The sequence below is a fragment of the Mastigoproctus giganteus genome, chromosome 9 (genome assembly GCF_048544385.1).
Source record: "Mastigoproctus giganteus isolate SK-2022 chromosome 9, ASM4854438v1, whole genome shotgun sequence".
Taxonomy (NCBI): domain Eukaryota; kingdom Metazoa; phylum Arthropoda; class Arachnida; order Uropygi; family Thelyphonidae; genus Mastigoproctus; species Mastigoproctus giganteus.
In genome coordinates, this window is record NC_143583.1 from 204493704 (window position 1) to 204511566 (window position 17863).

The following is a 17863-nucleotide window of genomic DNA, read 5'->3' on the forward strand; positions in this document are numbered from 1 at the left end:
AAAATAGAGGATTACGGAACATAAGGTAATGGACAAAAGTTTTTTTGGACTGCTTCAACTTTGTTAATTAAAGTCTTCGTGTGAGGATTCCAGATGGGTGGGCTGAATTCACGAATTGGGAGAATATAGTTTTATAAAGGATGACAGCATATCTGTAGTTTTTGAATTTGTAGATGTTCCGTTTGATAAATCACAGTGTTTTGAATGCTTTGCTGGTGATTTTAAGGGCATGGGCATCAAATTTAGCACTGCTGGAAAAGAGAATCCCCAAGTCGTTAACTTGGTCACACCTTTCGATGATCACAGAGTTAATAGTGTACTCACTTACTTTGTTTGAGTAACTGAGATTTATCTGCATTGGTTGCATTCTGTGTTTGATTACTTTTGGCTGGAAACTTAGAGAAAGTAGCTTGATGTAGAGGTTTTAGTGCTTTCTGAAGGTTTGTTCTGTTTTTATCTTTGGGGTGACACTCGAGACTGGCATAATTTGTTGTTTCTTAGCGCATTATGGCCACAGCTGCCAATGTGCCATTAAAAAACCAAATCATTGTTTCTTATGTGTTTTTTTTTTCTTCCCCCCCCCATGCATCAAAAATCTGTCTTCCTTGCCCTATTTGACTAAATACTTATGTTATGTAAATATTGCAATATAATAAAATTATAAATAAAACAACCAAACTAAGGTGTAGTTAAAGGAATTTAGTAAATGTTGTAAAAGGAATATGTTATGATCTTCAATAATATAACTGAAAGATTGTGATTCCTCCTCTTAATCCCCCCCCCCACAACATATGCACACATATGCAGCCTTCACAGATCACTCTATATGGAGGCATTATTGGAGAAGGGAAAGTTTGATGAAACATGAGTACTGGCCTAAAAAACGTAGATGTCAGAAATACTTTTAACCTAGCGTCACAGAAGTGGAATTTAATTGAACTGGGATTTCAAATGAAATGAGGAATTAATATAACCACCTAGCAGGCATGCAGAAATGATAAAACAGGCAAGTGGTGTCTTTCGTTTACCAATCAGTTTTTGTGAAAGGAAAGCCAAGAAATAGTTTAAAATAAGCAATGTTAAAAATTTAATCTTATTTCTGAGACCAGATTGTAAATAAGATCAAAAACCATCATTATAAATGTCGTTGTAAAAAAAAAATTCTAACCAACAGTACAGCCAAAAATTAGTTGCAAGTAGCTGAAAAAAGAAAGAAACCAAAATACCATGTTAATTTTTGCAGCCAAACTTCTCCATTTAAAAAAAAAAAATTGTGCATATGTGTGTGCTGAGCATGCATAGTGGAAGTTAAGTGAAACTTCTTTAGAATCTTTTGAAATATTTATTATTTCAATGTTACAGTGGTTTAATATTTTACAATTTTTTTTCAAATTTATTACAAAGTTTTTTCAGATCTCTCTTTTGTACTCAGTGGAGGTGGTTTTAGTGTTCGCATTGCACGTATACATGCTCTATGCACCTTATGACACCCAGTAATAGTCTTTGGTATGTTGAATTATAAATTTTTTTTTTTCTGTCAATTTTTTATGAAATATTATAGAGAATGATGAAAGAAATATTTTGGTTTTTAAAATCGGGCTGCCAGAAGCTGAAATATAGCAATTTAAAATGTAAATGCAACATGCGTGCGAAATACACCATGGCTGTGCTGTAGGGGTACTGATTGTGTCATGCATCGCTGTTACGTATTTCATTGTGTCGCATTTTCGTTGTGGTTTTTGTCAGTCCATGGATGCAAGTTACTCCCGTGTGAAAACTACATAGGGCATGCCTAAAGAAGTTTCATTTCAATAGCATGACATAATCAGTAGGGGTACTGATTGGGCCATGCATTGCTTGTGCCTGGTAAAGAGTGGTACAATGATGGGGAGGGGGTGAATCATTTTGTGTTGCATTTTCTTAGCAATTTTTGTCAATCCACGGACACGTTGCACGTATATGTGCTCTACATGCCTTACAACACTCGCTACAGTGTACCCCTGCTTTACGATTGGTTCACTGTACAATCAAATCACTTTACGATGGACATAACAAAATACCGTTAACATATACGATATGTAGTAAGCGCCGGTCATTGTGATCATGTTTGCAAATCGAATTTTAATTCTATTAACGGCCATTCTAATAAGTGAAAATAGGAGGAATATTATTCACGGGCTATAGAAGTAAAGATATAAAGTACAGATTTACACTTTATTACCTTACCAATTAAAAAGAAAGGGAGGCAAAAAGTCAACTACACCCAGTGTTGCCAGGTGGTTACCCTCCCAATTACTAACGGGACCTAATGCTGCTCAACTTTGGTGATCGGACGAGAACTGGTGCATTCAGCCAGTATGATAGTTGGCTGTTCAGAGCACCTGTAATGCTTTTACTTATGGCTTAGTTTGCTTTGTCACATTTTTGTTGTGATTTTTGTCAATCCATGAATGCAAGTTACTCCCATGTGAAAACTGCCTGGAGCAGTTTCACTTCAATAATTAATGGTGGTAATCGAAAGTGATTATCTTATAGGAGGAATACTAAAATATACACTTATGTGATTCTAAAAGTTACTTAAATTCATAAGTTGTTTATTTATTTTGATATATCAAATACTTCGGAGTGTCAGCTAAATAGTTAAGTAAGAAAAGAATACCTATGTCAACTAAAGAATACCTGTAACCATCTATCTGTGAACAATCACTATCTATTAAATAGAAAAGTGCCAGCAACCTTAGCCTGTAAAAAGAGGAATTTCATATTTGAAATGAGGCTCTACATCACCATCAAAAGGCTTTGTGGCTGAGATTTGATTGAGGGTAGTGGAGAGGGGGATTACTGTGGTTGAGTAGTAGTAGTGGCCAATTCTGGTTGGAATTGTTCGCAATTAACTTGAAGATCACTTAGATGAGAACGTGACAGCTACCTATGTTTAGTATTAGTTACTGATGCCCTGCAATTCAGTCCCAAGCAGGTAGTGACCCAAGAAGGAATTGTTTACATGCAGTGATTAATTAAGTGTGGATCTGACTTGGCAAACTCTTTTTAGCTTAGTCTGTGATAATCATTAGGAATTTTCCTGTATTGTGCCATGCTTTAAACATGGTCTCTGATGGTATCTGAATGATATGGATATGTGTGATCTCCCCCCCCATACACTCTTGCCTGAAAATTCTATTATTATGAGATGGAGTAGAGCTGAAAAGAGTTTCCAAACCAGTGAGAATTGGCTGAAGTTTTTCTTTGAAAACAGAGCGAACCTTTGCAGTGAAGCTCCTCTGAAAACATACCATCTTTGTGTTCCTTTAGGCCAGTGGTGTGCAAACCGTGTGGGGTGCGACCTCACAGTTTGCACCCAAATTGAGAGGTCGTGGGATAAATTAAAGTGATTGTGGCAATTTTACATGTGTGATGCAGGTGGCATCCTTACTTATTGTCCGCATTGGGAATACCCCTTCATTCGCTCACTGGCTATGAACACACAGAAAGCAGCTGACCAGTGCGACTTCTCAGCATATATTCTCAATTGCTGAATGGTAATCCCTTTAGCTCTTAATTCGTGCTTCCTAGAGCACAAATTCTCAAATTGCCTAAAAGCCAGAGGTGCAAATATGCAGTTGCAGTAAATACTCGTGTATATATATATTATGTAGCAAGCTTTTTGCATGTATGCTTTATTCTGCTTTGTAATTCATGCTTTCGTGTCTACTTGGATATGTTTTTCAATCTTCTGATACTTTTATATAGCATGTTTCATTGTTATTATCATTATTTTTAAGAAGAGAAAAACAATATATATTTTACCATGGACAATTGGGTAATCAGAACAATACAGCCAAGGAGTGATGACAATATTACTACAGATACTTCAGAAGCTAATAAGGTAAGAAATATATCATGTGAAAGTTTGGACACTAACGTTATTTCAAGTGTAGTGCAACCACCAATTTCTGGTAGAGAGCCATCATATTCCAGAATAAAAGAATAGAAAATATCAAGAACAATTTATGAAGTACGGCTTTAATTAGTGTTTATGATTAACAATGTCCTGTGTGTGTAATATATGAAAAACTGGCTAACGAAAGCATAAAACCCTATATACGAAAGATCCAGAGCTAATGAAAAAACTGAATCTTTTTTTCAAAAGATATGCTGATGCCCACAAGGTCTGAAATCTTTTGTGATGAAAAGTACAGCAGTTCCTTGTAAAGGTTTAAGAGCATCATTGAAAGTTTCATTTTTAATAGGAATAAATTTGAAGCCACATACTATTGCTGAATCTCTTGTTCTCCCTGCTGTTGTAATAAAAATTATTTCAATTATGCATGGAGAAAAGTACAGCAATGATTTAAAAACCATTCCTCTATCCAGAGACGGTCTTGCGGGGTAATACGGTTACCGTGGACAACATTAAATTCAATTTATTAAATCGATTGAGAGAAAATCCAATATTTGCAATACAGTCCAATTTTTGCAATGCAGATGAATCCACAGATATTTCAAACCTTGCTGAACTTATTGTATATGTCAGATCTGCTATGAGGGCAATATTTTGGAGGATTTTCTATTTTGCAAAGCTTTGAAAGGAAGAACGATAGGTAAGAAGATTTTTGATGTTATAAATATTTTCTTTCAAACAAATAATTTAACGTGGAACAACTGTGTTACCATTTGTACTGATGGTGTGCAGCATTAACAGGAAAAAATAAAGGTTTAAAAGGCAAAGTAAAGGAAATTGCTCCAGATATAGTTTTTAATCATTGCATTACATATAGGAAAGCATTAGTAGCAAAGGAAATGCAAACTGATTTTCATGAAATTTTGAAAGATGCAGTAAGTGTGATCGACTTTATTAAAGGTAGAAGCTTAAATAGCAGACTTTTCACTATACTTTGTAATGAAATGGGATCCATTTATGAAGTGCTTCTTTTATATACAAAAGTAAGGTGGATGTGCAGTGGTAAAGTGTTGCGACATCTTTTTGACCTCGAACATCAAGTTTTATTGTTTTTATTGGACAAAAATCAGAACCTTACTCAATTCTTTACAAATCAAAAATGGCTTGGAAAACTTAGTTACCTTGTTGATATATTCGAAACACTTGATGATTTTAATTTGTCTTCTAGGACAAGGAATAAATATACAGGGTGTCTCAAAAATACACGGCATAACTTCAGGAATGGGTTTCTCATATGTAGACAATAAAAATATTTTATATCAACATAGTTCCAGAAATGCTTGGTTCCCGAGTTAATAACCGGAATGTCTTATCTCCCGCAGGTGATTTTCCTTCTTCACAAGGTACTGACAGAATCTGGTGGTTTTCCATTCCGACCCTGTACCGAAATCAGGAACAAGCGGATATGCACTTTATGTAGGGTTTGGCAGATGGCAATGCTCTGGAGGCTCGTCGTTTGTACCACAAAAGGTTTCCAGACAGGAAAACATTTGAAGGTATCCATTCCTGCCTTTGTGAACAATGGGACCTTTACACCTCATGCTGCCGACAGAGGTCGACCAAGATCTATGACTCCTGAAGTAGATGGGTGGACCAGCTGCCTAGCCTCCAACCTCCAACCACTAGATTTCTTCTTGTGGGGCCATTTAAAGTGATTGGTGTATTCGACTCCTGTAGCTTATATGGAAACACTCCACAATCGAATTGTGGCAGGTTGTGAGACAATATGAAACATGCCAGGAATTTGGCATAGTTTTCACTAGTCCATGAGACATTGATGTTGAGGCCTATATTCAGGCAGAAGGTGGACATTTTTAACAATTACTACAAGGTGATGTGAACAGTTAAGTGTCATAGACAGACCTTCAAAACTCAGAAACCAAGCATTTCCGGAACTATGTTGATATAAAATATTTTTATTGTCCACATACGAGGAACTCATTCCTGAAGTTATGCCGTGTATTTTTGAGACACCCTGTATTAATATATGAACTCAGTGATAAAGAAGCATAATCTTTGGAAAAAACTGAATTTGAGCATAATAATACTGAAATGTTCCCATATTTTCTGATTTTGTTAATAGCAATAATATTGAGATCTTGCAATTTAGGGATATCATTGCCACCCACCTAACAATGCTAATTAAGAATTTTTCCAAATGATTTAGTTTATCTCCAGAAAAAAAGTTATTGGATTTGTGATCCCTTTTGCTTTTGAAATTTCTTCATGCCAGAGTCAATTAAAATATTAAACAATTATTTTAATGTGTAAATTAAAAGGAAACAATTTTTTTTTTTTTTTATTCCTTTCTCAGTGTTTGAATAAAATTTTCTACTGCATAATTTTTAAAAATGTCATTTTTCTTCTCTAAAAATCTGGTCATCCTACTTCGGGGTTTGCATCGAGGGCTCGCATCAATTTTATATTTAATAAAGTGGGTCGCAAGCAAAATATGTTTGCGTGTCACTGCTCTAGGCAACAATTAAGGGGGTTTGCCTTGTTTGTACTCCTTTGGATCCATATTAAGTTTAATGCATTGTTTCAAGAGTTATAATACATTCCCGTTGTTAGAATGTCTAAATGCAATTCGTTTCATCTGCTATAAGTGACTTGGTTGACTCCTGAGAAATGCTATTTTCTCCACATGGTTTCTTATAAACTATGTGGAAAAAATAGCATTTCTGTTGCATTTTATCACATTGTATCATTACAGAAATATCACTGATATTTCAGTAAAAGAAAATATGAACACATAAAAATGACTAATTGATAAAATTATCTTTATCAAACACTATAAACTTAGAAAAATTCTATTCGGGAAACAAGAAATAGGGTATTACAAAGTTTATCAGCCTTGATGAAAAAAGATTAAATGAAGTTTTTGAGCACAATAGAAATTGATAAAAAAAATAAATAAATAAAATTGTATTAATGAGAATCGACGTATAAACTTCAATTTGTCCAAAAAAATCGAACTATGTAGTAATAATTTAAGTAGTAATAAATGCACTATTAATATCATTGTTTCATATTTAAGATGCAGTATCTTAGCATTTTATGCTATTTCAGTTAATTATAATTCAAATCTGCATTTGTACTATTTGAGTCTTTTTTCCTTTTATTTTTAGCATATTCCTGTGGATAAGTTGATTAAAGGAAGGTTTCAGGATAACTTTGAATTCCTACAGTGGTTTAAACGATTCTTTGATGCCAATTATGATGGGCAGCCATATAATCCTCATGAAGCCAGGGGTGGTATCTTTGTTGGATCAGGTGGAAATCAAAATAGAAGTGGTTCTGGAATGAGGTTAGGACCTCCCACGTTGGCAAAGACTATAACTAGATCAAGTAAGAGTTCTTAACTTTAATATTTTAGTTTTCATTAATTGCCTTAGATTTTATTAAATCGGGGGCTGTGTGAACATTAGGAATTAAAAATAAATAATCTCTCTCTCTCTCTGTGTGTTTCCCCTTCTTGTAACATAGTTGCATAGTTTTTCATTGTTCTTTGGAGAAGTTTTTTGCACGGAACTTGGAAAAGATAAAATCGTTATGTAAAAATATAATTTTTCATTTTCTGAACATTTTCTAAAGTAATGAAATGAGATATTATTGTTTCATAGTTCGTGCACACAAAACAAGAAAAATAATTCTTGCAGTAATGAAATTATTCTTTAAAAGAATGTTATTGTCTTAGAAATGTGTATTCATTGTATAAATGCTATTGTATGGATACATCTCAGTATCAGCATGGCAACCATGCAGATATTGAGGTGCATCCATATAGTAAAGATCCAGCCTTACAAGCAAGTAGAGATTGCCACGACAACAGAATCACACTCCATGATGCCATAGCTAACACACACTACACCAGTTTAGTTATTGTGAATGTGCTGTGTTACCCTGTTGTTGTTGTTGTTTGGTTTTTAGGAGCATTAGCAACTAAGGCCATATTGCTCCGGGGATATGCAGTAGTCATTCCCTGACCTTTCCGCATCCTCCATATTTGGTGGTCACGGGCTCGAACCCCGGTCTAATCAAGAAGCGTGTGCTACGCACTGCTGCTCCTTCCCACCTAGCTACGGAGGCGCCTATAAATAAGTTATCAAAGATTTTTACAAATGAAGGGATAAAAAACAATTTCAGAAATACCTTGGACTGTATATTGGATTAATCCCGAATGAAAAGACCGCACAATTGGCTGCTCCTGCCCAACTGGCTACGGAAGCGCCATGTTACCCTGTACAATTTAATAAATAAATTTGCTTATTGACAATCCTCCTAGATGTGAGATTTATTCTGTTACAGATTTTTAAGTGCTAGGAATGTTCAGCCTGTCAACATTCGTTGATAGTTAGCAAAGGTTTGTTATGGAGAAAATGTTATGAATTGCTGGAATGTAACAAAGTTGTGACGCATCATTTGTTTGATGAAGGGATGATTGGTGTCTATAATGAAAGAGGAGTGGGATACCATCTGTTATTGATGAAAGTCTGATTTAGAAATTTGATGAAAATTTGGCATGGTAGGGATCAAACAGTTTCCATTCTTCATATCTTCATAAGTTTTCCCATTATTGATGCTCATAAAGTGAAACAAGTGAGAAGTGCATTAATATTTCTACAGCATTACACAGAGAAGAGCAATACTTTGTTAAACAGAACATTGACCAGCACTGAGACCTGGGTTAGCCCTTACACAGTCCAGGCAGTAAACACCAGTCACTACAGTGGAAGCATGTAGACTCACCTCAAATGAAGAAATTCAAACAAACATTTTCAGCAAGATATCACAGCTGTTGTTTTCTGAAACAGAAAAGGTATTTTGTTGATTGAATTTATGCTTTGGCATAAATAACAGTAGTCTACTGTAAAAAGCAAAGATCATTCCAAAAAAAAAAAAAGAGGTGCATCTTTTTTCACGTATTGCTGATTTTGCAAAATCATCGTGCAGTACTTTACCAAGTTAGTCAATCAGTAATGCCAGTTTTCTTTGGCTGTTTCCTCACTCTGTACACCAATGATCTTGAGACATTAGTAAATTCATCCATTAATTTAACAATTTCATGATCTTTCTTCTCAGGTTAGGGTTCTAATAATTTTCTGTAAACATCTGTAATGATTTTCATTGTTTCATAGATCTTGTTGCAGTAGCATTCCCTGACTGCTGTCATTATCAGCCTGCCAACTTTTGTATCATCTACAAACTCTTGACATTAAGCCTGATATGCCTTCATCAGTGTTATCAATAAATATTTAAAACAACAATGTCCTTAGCACTGAACCCTGAGGGACTCGACTGATAATCTTAGGCCAAGAGGAGCATTGACCATTCATAACCACTCTGTCTTCTCCTAATCAATCATCCTTTTATCCATAGCAATAACTTACCCTTACCCTCACTGCTCCAGTTTGTCTAGCAGGCTTTTATATGCAACAGTACAAAAGCTGCATAGTAATTTCTTGCTTGCACTGACCAAGTGTAAAGAACTTAATTACTAAGCAAGAGAGTACATACAATAACACAAAAACTGACAAGTCACAGATATTCAAGAGATAACATATATTACATTTAGCATAAATAAAGAACATAACATAGCAACTATTGCAAATTGTTTGCCAAGTGGATACTGAAATTGTTCAAGAGAGGTTCTTTATTTATGATAAATGTAATATATGTTATCTCTTGAATATCTGTGCCTTGTGTCAATTTTTTATGTGTTACTGTGTGTACTCTCTTGCTTAGTAATTAAGTTCTTTTCACTTGGTCGGTGCAAGCAAGAAATTACTATGCATTCAACTCCTGACCTCACAGGGTTCTTCACTCAGTACAAAAGCTTTTCTGAAATCTAAGTATATGATGCAGAATTATTTTTTGTATCCAGTTCCTTTGCTACTGCTTCATAATATCCAGTCAGAGTGGTCGGACGAGATCATCCCTTAAGAAATCCATGCTGTGACCGAAGCATAACTGTATTGCTGTTTAGATGGTCTTGCATTATTCCTTTAACCAGTGACTCCATTTTTTCCACTGGAACGGAAGTCAAGCTAATAATCTGTAGTTTACTCCCTCTGCTTTGTTTCTCCTCCCCTTCTGTGAATAGGAGAGACATTTTCACATTTCCAAGCTATAGGGACCTGCCCGGAACCCAAGAACTCTCATAATTATGGCCAAAGGCCTGCTTACCTCTTTTGCTGCCTCCCTTAATATAAGTGGATAAAAGGGTAAACTGCAGCCATTATCAACCCACTGCAGGGTGGAAGCCTCCTCAACAATTCATGGTGAGGGAAATGGACCATAATCTGCCATGCTGGTCCAGTGCTCGTTGGCAGATTGACCGTATTTAGCATTCAGGGGCTTGAACCCCGGTCTACTCAAAGAGCATGTGCTACTGCACTCCTGCTCCTGACCACCCAACTACGGAGGCCAAAGTGGATAGATTGCATCAACTCCACGTGTCTTGTTTACTTTGAGCTTCAATAATTTTCATTTTCACTTCTCAACTTTCACAGAATTGTTTAGTTATCCCCATCCATGTCAACTGGATATACTGCTGTAGATTCTATGTGCCTTTCAAATAAGAGCTTAACTCCCCCTCCTCCTGTTCTCTCTGCCTCATTATACTCCCCATACTCAAATTTTGCATTCCTTATGTCTGAATGACACCATTTCTGCAATATCTCTACAATGTTTGGGTTTGATTTGGGTTTGGGTCTGAAGTACTTAACCAGTACTTCAGATTCATCAACATTTTTTACTGTACTCCTAGCATTAGTGTACATGAAGTATACATACATCTTTATTTACTCTTAGTAACCCTAATGTATTTGCTTGTTCAATGAGGATCCCAGTAAGCCTTGTAATCCCTCCATCACTTTGCTTTCTAGGCTGCACCTCACTTAGATCTCTGCCTGGTACTATTAGTCTGTGACCCCCCAAAACTAACAGTTTTCCAACCCACCTATTGCTGCATTGATAGCATCAGTAAATATTCTTGCACCTTTTCTGTTTGAGTATATCCCATTACCATAAAAACAGTCTCTCCTGCATAGACTACTGAGAAAAATTTTACCCCATGAACCTTGTAGTCTCTGCAGAGCTGATTTGATTGACAAGGCTCTTGTCATGTATTCCCTCCTGTTATGTTTGAGAAGAATTGCAGGCACTTTCAAATTTAATCCTAATTCTTGACTTTTTTTTTTTAACATTGCTCTGTTTATTCAGTAAATATTCACTCTTCCTACTCTTAATATCATTAGTACCAATGTGTACAATGGTATAACTTTTTGTGCCCTTAAAAGATGAAAGCTGCTCTACAGCAGCCTTAATCTTTCAAGGGCACAAAAGGTTATACCAGTGTATATGTGGTCCTATTCTGCCTATTATTCTTAACAGAATATATTTCCCTGACAGTAGGGTTACTGACAATGGCAACCTCCTGTGAGACCAGTGCATTCTGCCATGAGGGGACCTTCTGTTGGATGAATGTTTGTCATTGTGTTGAGTGTTGGGGCCCCTCTTTTTAATTTCTTTGAGAGCATTAGCCCTGTTCCTCAAATCATCATAAGTCCATCAGAATACTGACTTGATTAATGAAGTGGTGCTATTGCCAGATTTCGTCATGCACATGCTACCCTATTAAGTTATAATAATATTAAGTAATAACACTACTGACTTTTTTAATTTCTTAGCTAAAAGCAAAAAGTATGCCAGTCTGTGATTAGAACATTTGAGCTACCTATTTACTATAATTTAAAATACTGCAATAATGAAATATGATATTTGTGCCGAAATGATAACAAAAGTTCTATGAATGTTGAGTCATAACTTATTAAATCCTTAACTAAACTTAAAAATAAACTAAAGAACATGATTGGGACTGTTAAAACTATTTATTGAACCAATTTATTAATATGTTAAGTAAAAATCAACAATTGCCAAAAACTTGTTTCCAGTGGTTTCAGCATTTTTTTCACAAGGGAAATCGGCCCCGAGTGCCAAGCGAGTGATCAAAGCGAATCTACAAGTGAATTTCAAAGCGACTTCTCTAGAGTTAATAGATTTCAGAGAAATTTCAAGTGTTTCACTTGCTAAGTTATTTATTTTCAGCTCTTCTAAATAAAGAAGTAAGCTTTTCAAAAAGAAAGGAAAGGTTCCTTTCTTCTTCTTGTATATAGAAATAACACATAACACACTAATCTCTAATCGCTTGGTCACTGGTGGCACCGCTCCTGCCTCCATGTGGCGGGGCCGGTAACCTGGAGGAAAAGTTATCCTCTGGGGCTAAAAGGAGCAACCATGGATTATGACAACTTTCCAGTACTTGAGCCTAGACGCTCATGTCATGACTCAAATGAACCCGAACGTGACGAATCACAATCTAAGAGACTACGCAAAAATGAGAATCAGCAGGAATATCCAGCGTTCCTCATATTACATTCTCTTTCTGCCAAACCTGTGAGTTCACTTTCACCATTTCTAATCCAGAAATGTTTGGAAAGTGTGGCTGGTTCACCGAAAATGGTGAAAAGACTCCGATCTGGAGATCTTCTAGTCGAAACAACTAAGCACCAGCATTCTCAGTCTCTACTGAAATTATCCACTTTCGGCGGAATACCAGTACAGGTCACCCCTCATGCCACTTTAAATAGCTCCAAAGGAGTAATAGCAGAGTGGGACCTGATGAATGTCACTGAAGACGAGATAGTAGAAGAACTAAGAGATCAAAAGGTAGTTCAAGCAAAGCGGATAATAATTAAAAAAGATGGTGAACTTGTTCCCACTAGGAATATTATCCTCACATTTAGTACACCAACCTTACCATCATGTGTCAAAGCCGGATACCTTAATTGCCGAATACGTCCCTACATTCCGAACCCAATCAGATGCTTCAAGTGTCAAAAATTTGGACACGCGCAAACAGTATGTCGAGGAGACGCCATCTGCCCAAACTGTGGTTCTAAAGCTCATGCACAAACGGACTGCAATGCAGAAACGCCACAATGCCCAAATTGTAAAGGCCAGCATCCAGCATACTCAAAATCATGTGAACTCTGGAGGGTAGGAGAAGAGATCCAGAAATACAAAGTTGAGCAAAAGGTCACCTACCAGGAAGCTAGGAAAAAAGTTATGCTCAGTATGCCAAAAATTACCTATGCTGCGGCAGCCAAAAAATACCAGTCAGCTGCAACACAAACGGCAGTCACAGTACCTCCATCCATCTCAATTGCTGATTGGGCCCGATCAGTGCTGTCGGTCCCACAGCAGCCACCTACAGAACAATGTAAAGTGACTTGTGCTAACAATACTCCGCTAACAGTCCCACCAACTGCAACTGATACTCTACCAGAAACTGTGAAATTGAAAGCATCATCCCCAAATATTGCACAACAACCATACTCAGGAAATATGGACACAGATGCTGGTACCCCGCATGATGAGACAATATTAGATTTACATGCAGAAGATGATATGGACCTTGGGCGTCCTAGCTTCCCAAAAAAAGAAAAGATGAAACCAGAACGACACAAGCAGGTTGGATATAAAAAACAGACAGAACCATACTCAATCCCAAAAACTAAATAATGCAGAATATTATACAGTGGAACTGTAGAGGTCTACGAAGCAATATATTTGATATTTATGACCTAATCAAACAGCACAGTCCAATCAGCCTCTGCTTGCAAGAAACCAATCTAACTCCGCAGGTGACTCCAGTGATTAAAAATTATAGTATCTATCAACAAGACAGAAGCAATACTAACTCAACCAGAGGAGGTGTAGCCATACTAGTTGACAACAAAGTTCCTACAAAACAGATCTCCCTGCAGACCACATTAGAAGCTGTAGCCATACGTATTGTTTTAAATTTTACTTTAACCATTGTCTCTGTATACCTTTCCCCAAACAAAGAATTCACTGTGAAAGAACTGGAGGACCTTATAAAGCAGCTTCCATCTCCTTTCATTCTACTAGGAGATTTCAATGGGCACCACACTATGTGGGGATCTCCCCAGATAGACAAACGAGGAAAACTTATTGAAACAGTTCTTGACAGCCAGAATCTCACATTATTAAACACTGGTGCTGACACTTATATTCATTTTCCCACCGGAGTATCTACTGCCATAGACTTATCAATATGTTCCCCAAAACTATTCCCAATCATTCAGTGGATAGTTTCAAGTAACCCACTAAACAGTGACCATTACCCAATTATTTGCAAATTGCAAACAAACAGAACCACACATATAGCCAGCCGCATAAAATGGAAATTTTCAAAAGCAGACTGGAACAAGTTCACAGATTCAATTTCCTTTGATAATGAAGTCATCAAAAGCCAGTCCATAGATAAAGTTACCGACCACATTACTGCACAAATAATAACAGCTGCAACCTGTGCTATACCAAAAACCACAGCCAGTCCTCGCAGACATGCCAATATCTGGTGGAATGATGCATGTCGTGATGCTAAAAGAGAAAAGAATAAAGCATGGAATCGATTTCGCAAGTATCCAACAACTGAAAACTTGATTAATTTTAAGAAACTTAAAGCAAAGGCACGTTATGTGCAGAGAAAAGCGAAAAAAGACTCTTGGATCCGGTTCGCTTCCACTATTACTAAAAATACAGAGATTAGAAAAATCTGGAATAAAATAAAAAAACTGAATGGTAAACTGTTTCCCGAATCAATGCCGATTATAAGCTGGAAAGGTAAAGACTTCTCCACTCCAACAGAAATTGCAAATGCCCTGGCAGATTGCTTTTTCCAAATCTCCGCAGCATCAGCATATGAGTCTACTTTTAAACAGCTAAAAGCTAAAGCAGAAAAGCATAACCTGAACTTCAATACAAGGGCATCTCCTCCATATAACCGACCTTTTACATCATTTGAACTAGAGAGCTGTCTAAATAGGTCGGGTGATAGTGCACCAGGGCCTGATGGGATATACTATATAATGCTTAAACATTTAAACAAACAAGCTTTGAATTCATTGCTAATATACTTCAACCGGATATTCTCAGATGGCTACTTTCCTCTTTCTTGGCGTCACTCAATAGTTCTAGCGTTTGCTAAACCTGGAAAGGATCAATCAGATCCACGAAACTATCGGCCAATATCTCTCAGCAGTTGCCTTGGTAAGACACTAGAAAAAATGATCCACGCCCGCTTAGTATGGTATCTAGAATCTCATTCGGTGATGAATAAGAATCAGTACGGATTTCGGAAAAATCGGTCAACTCTAGACCTTATGGTCAAGGCAGAATCCAACATACGCAATGCTTTTATCCGTAAAGAACATCTAGTCATGATTTGCTTGGATATCGAAAAAGCCTTTGATACCACCTGGCGGTATGGCATACTTCAAAATCTGTATGCCACAGGGCTCCAGGGTCAACTACCCCTTATCATACAGAGTTTTCTAGAAAACAGGACCTTTCAAGTGCGTTACTGCAATTCACTCTCCCGTACATTTGTCCAAGAAGAAGGGGTCCCACAAGGATCAGTTCTAAGTGCAACGCTCTTTGCGGTTAGGCTAAATAATGCAACAGAAAATATTCCGGCTAATGTTGACACCTATTTATATGCAGATGACCTTACTATATCCTATCATTCACAAAGCATGCGGTCCATTGAGCGGCAATTGCAGCTCTCAATAAATAAAATAGAATCATGGGCATCCCGCAATGGCTATCGTCTCTCTGCAACAAAAACAACTGCTATCCATTTTTGCAAAAAGCGTCAGCTCCATCCAGATCCCGAGCTAATATTAGGAACCCAAAAAATACCACTTAGCAAAAGTATCCGGTTCTTGGGCCTTACACTTGACACCAAACTTACCTTTCAGGCACATATACGACAAATAAGAACTCAGTGCATGAAAAAGATTAATATCCTCAAAGTTATATCTTCCATGACATGGGGAGCCGATCGCTTCACTCTTCTACATCTGTATCGAACCTTAATAAGATCTCGTCTAGATTATGGAGCCCCAGTTTATGATTCTGCACGAAAGACAGCATTGGCTTGGCTCAATCCGGTCCAGCAGAGTGCTCTCAGGATTGCCTTAGGGGCCTTTAAGACATCCCCAGTGCAAAGTATGTATATAGATGCCAATGAACCTCCACTACATCTTAGGAGAAAAGTATTGCTTCTTAGTTATGCAGTCAAATTACGTAGTCACCCGTCTCATCCCATCTGGACATATCTTTTTGAACCGCAGTGGGAAAACTTATATAGAAATAAACCCAAAGAAAACAAACCTGCTGGTATTCGGCTACAAGAGGTAACTCAAAATTGGAACATCTATCTTGGAAATATCTTTCAAGCTACGGACGCAGTACAAGCACCATGGGCAATGTATATACCTCATTGCGATGACTATTTTCTTCAGTGGGGAAAACACTCCTTATCGAACCACAATCTCAGACAACTACATGCGAATCACGCATTGACCAATGCTCACAGTCTTCAGATATACACGGACGGCTCCAAAACTGATGTCTCCGTGGGAGCTGCAGTAATGAGTCCTGCATGCACTGTCTCTGTCCAATTACCACTTGAATGCAGTGTTTTTACGGCCGAACTATACGCAATCAAAATGGCTTTAAAACTCCTTAACGATGTTCCAAACACCCAAGTAATAATATATACAGACTCTTTAAGTGCGGTGAATGCTCTGCAGAATAAATCACAACATTTGCATCCATTCCTCTCACAAATCAGGTCACAGTTATGCCAACTCAACAAAAATAATCGGACTGTTACGTTTTGCTGGATACCGAGCCATGTTGGAATTCCAGGAAATGAGCGTGCAGACGAAGTAGCAAAACACCCCACTTGCTTCGATTCCACCCCTGTTCCTTTTTCTGACTACAAACCAGTCATACGGCGGATATGTACTGAGATGTGGTCTGAAATGTGGCATAATCAAACCGGTAACAAACTTCTTGAAATAAAACACAATCCACAACTGTGGAGATCCAGTTCCCGATCAAACAGGCAGGAAGAGGTCGTGCTGGCAAGAGCACGAATTGGCCATACACATCTTACACACCTATTTCTACTGCTAGGAGAAGATCCTCCACTTTGCCCGCATTGTAGTTCCATACTTACTGTAAAACATATTATCATTGAGTGTACACATTATCATTCAGCTAGAATCGCATGTTTCAAATCCTTAATTAGCTCACAAAAACCTCTGCAACTAAGCCATATACTTGGAAATGATGCCACTTTATCAGAACTGTTCACCTTTCTAAAAATGATTAACGCATACAATCACTTATAGAATAGTCTCCTTTCCTATATTGACAAACACTCCAAAGTAACGGTATGGGCGCAATATGGTCATAGCAGCCCTTGCACCAATAAATCCCACTCCAACAACAACAAGGGAAATCAGTGGGTGAATATGGACTTTTCCTGGACCATCCTCATGAGGATTTTTGCTAAATTTTCTTTGTTTTGACTTAGTTATAGCAATTTCAATTCAGTGTTAACTTTGTGTAAGTTAATACTTTGTGTAAGTTAATTGAAATTTCTGTGGAAGTTGATCCAGTTTTGCTTTTGAGGAGTAACAAGGAAGTACAGTGAATACATGGTTTTATTGTACTAAATTAAAAGTTAGTTAAAATTAAAACTAAAACCTAGTTTTCATTTTTAGCACCTAGATCTCAGAGCAAGCCTACAATTCCAAGGACATTTAACAAGTATGGTGGTTCTGGAGATTCTCAGAGTAGGATTGAAGAATTAACCAATCAGGTAAATGCTTTTTTTAATTTTTTATGTGAAAACATCTTTGGTATCACCTACTAAATTTTCCAGAATGAAGTAAAACCGATTGGTGACAGAAATGGCGCTAACTCAGTGACAAACTATGATTTGGTAGAGTGAGTAGC

The 17863-nt window shown here is 37.1% G+C and overlaps 1 protein-coding gene across 2 annotated transcripts in view; it reads left to right on the plus strand.

Moving 5' to 3' along the window:
* Nucleotides 1-17863, plus strand: part of LOC150081051 (microtubule-associated protein RP/EB family member 1-like) — a 151101-nt gene that overhangs the window by 92887 nt on the left and 40351 nt on the right. For both annotated transcript variants that reach the window (XM_090382067.1, XM_090382068.1), the window contains exons 5-6: nucleotides 7090-7309; nucleotides 17629-17726. In XM_090382067.1, coding sequence (XP_090238193.1) covers nucleotides 7090-7309; nucleotides 17629-17726 — 318 coding nt within the window. The remainder of the gene's footprint in view (nucleotides 1-7089; nucleotides 7310-17628; nucleotides 17727-17863) is intronic.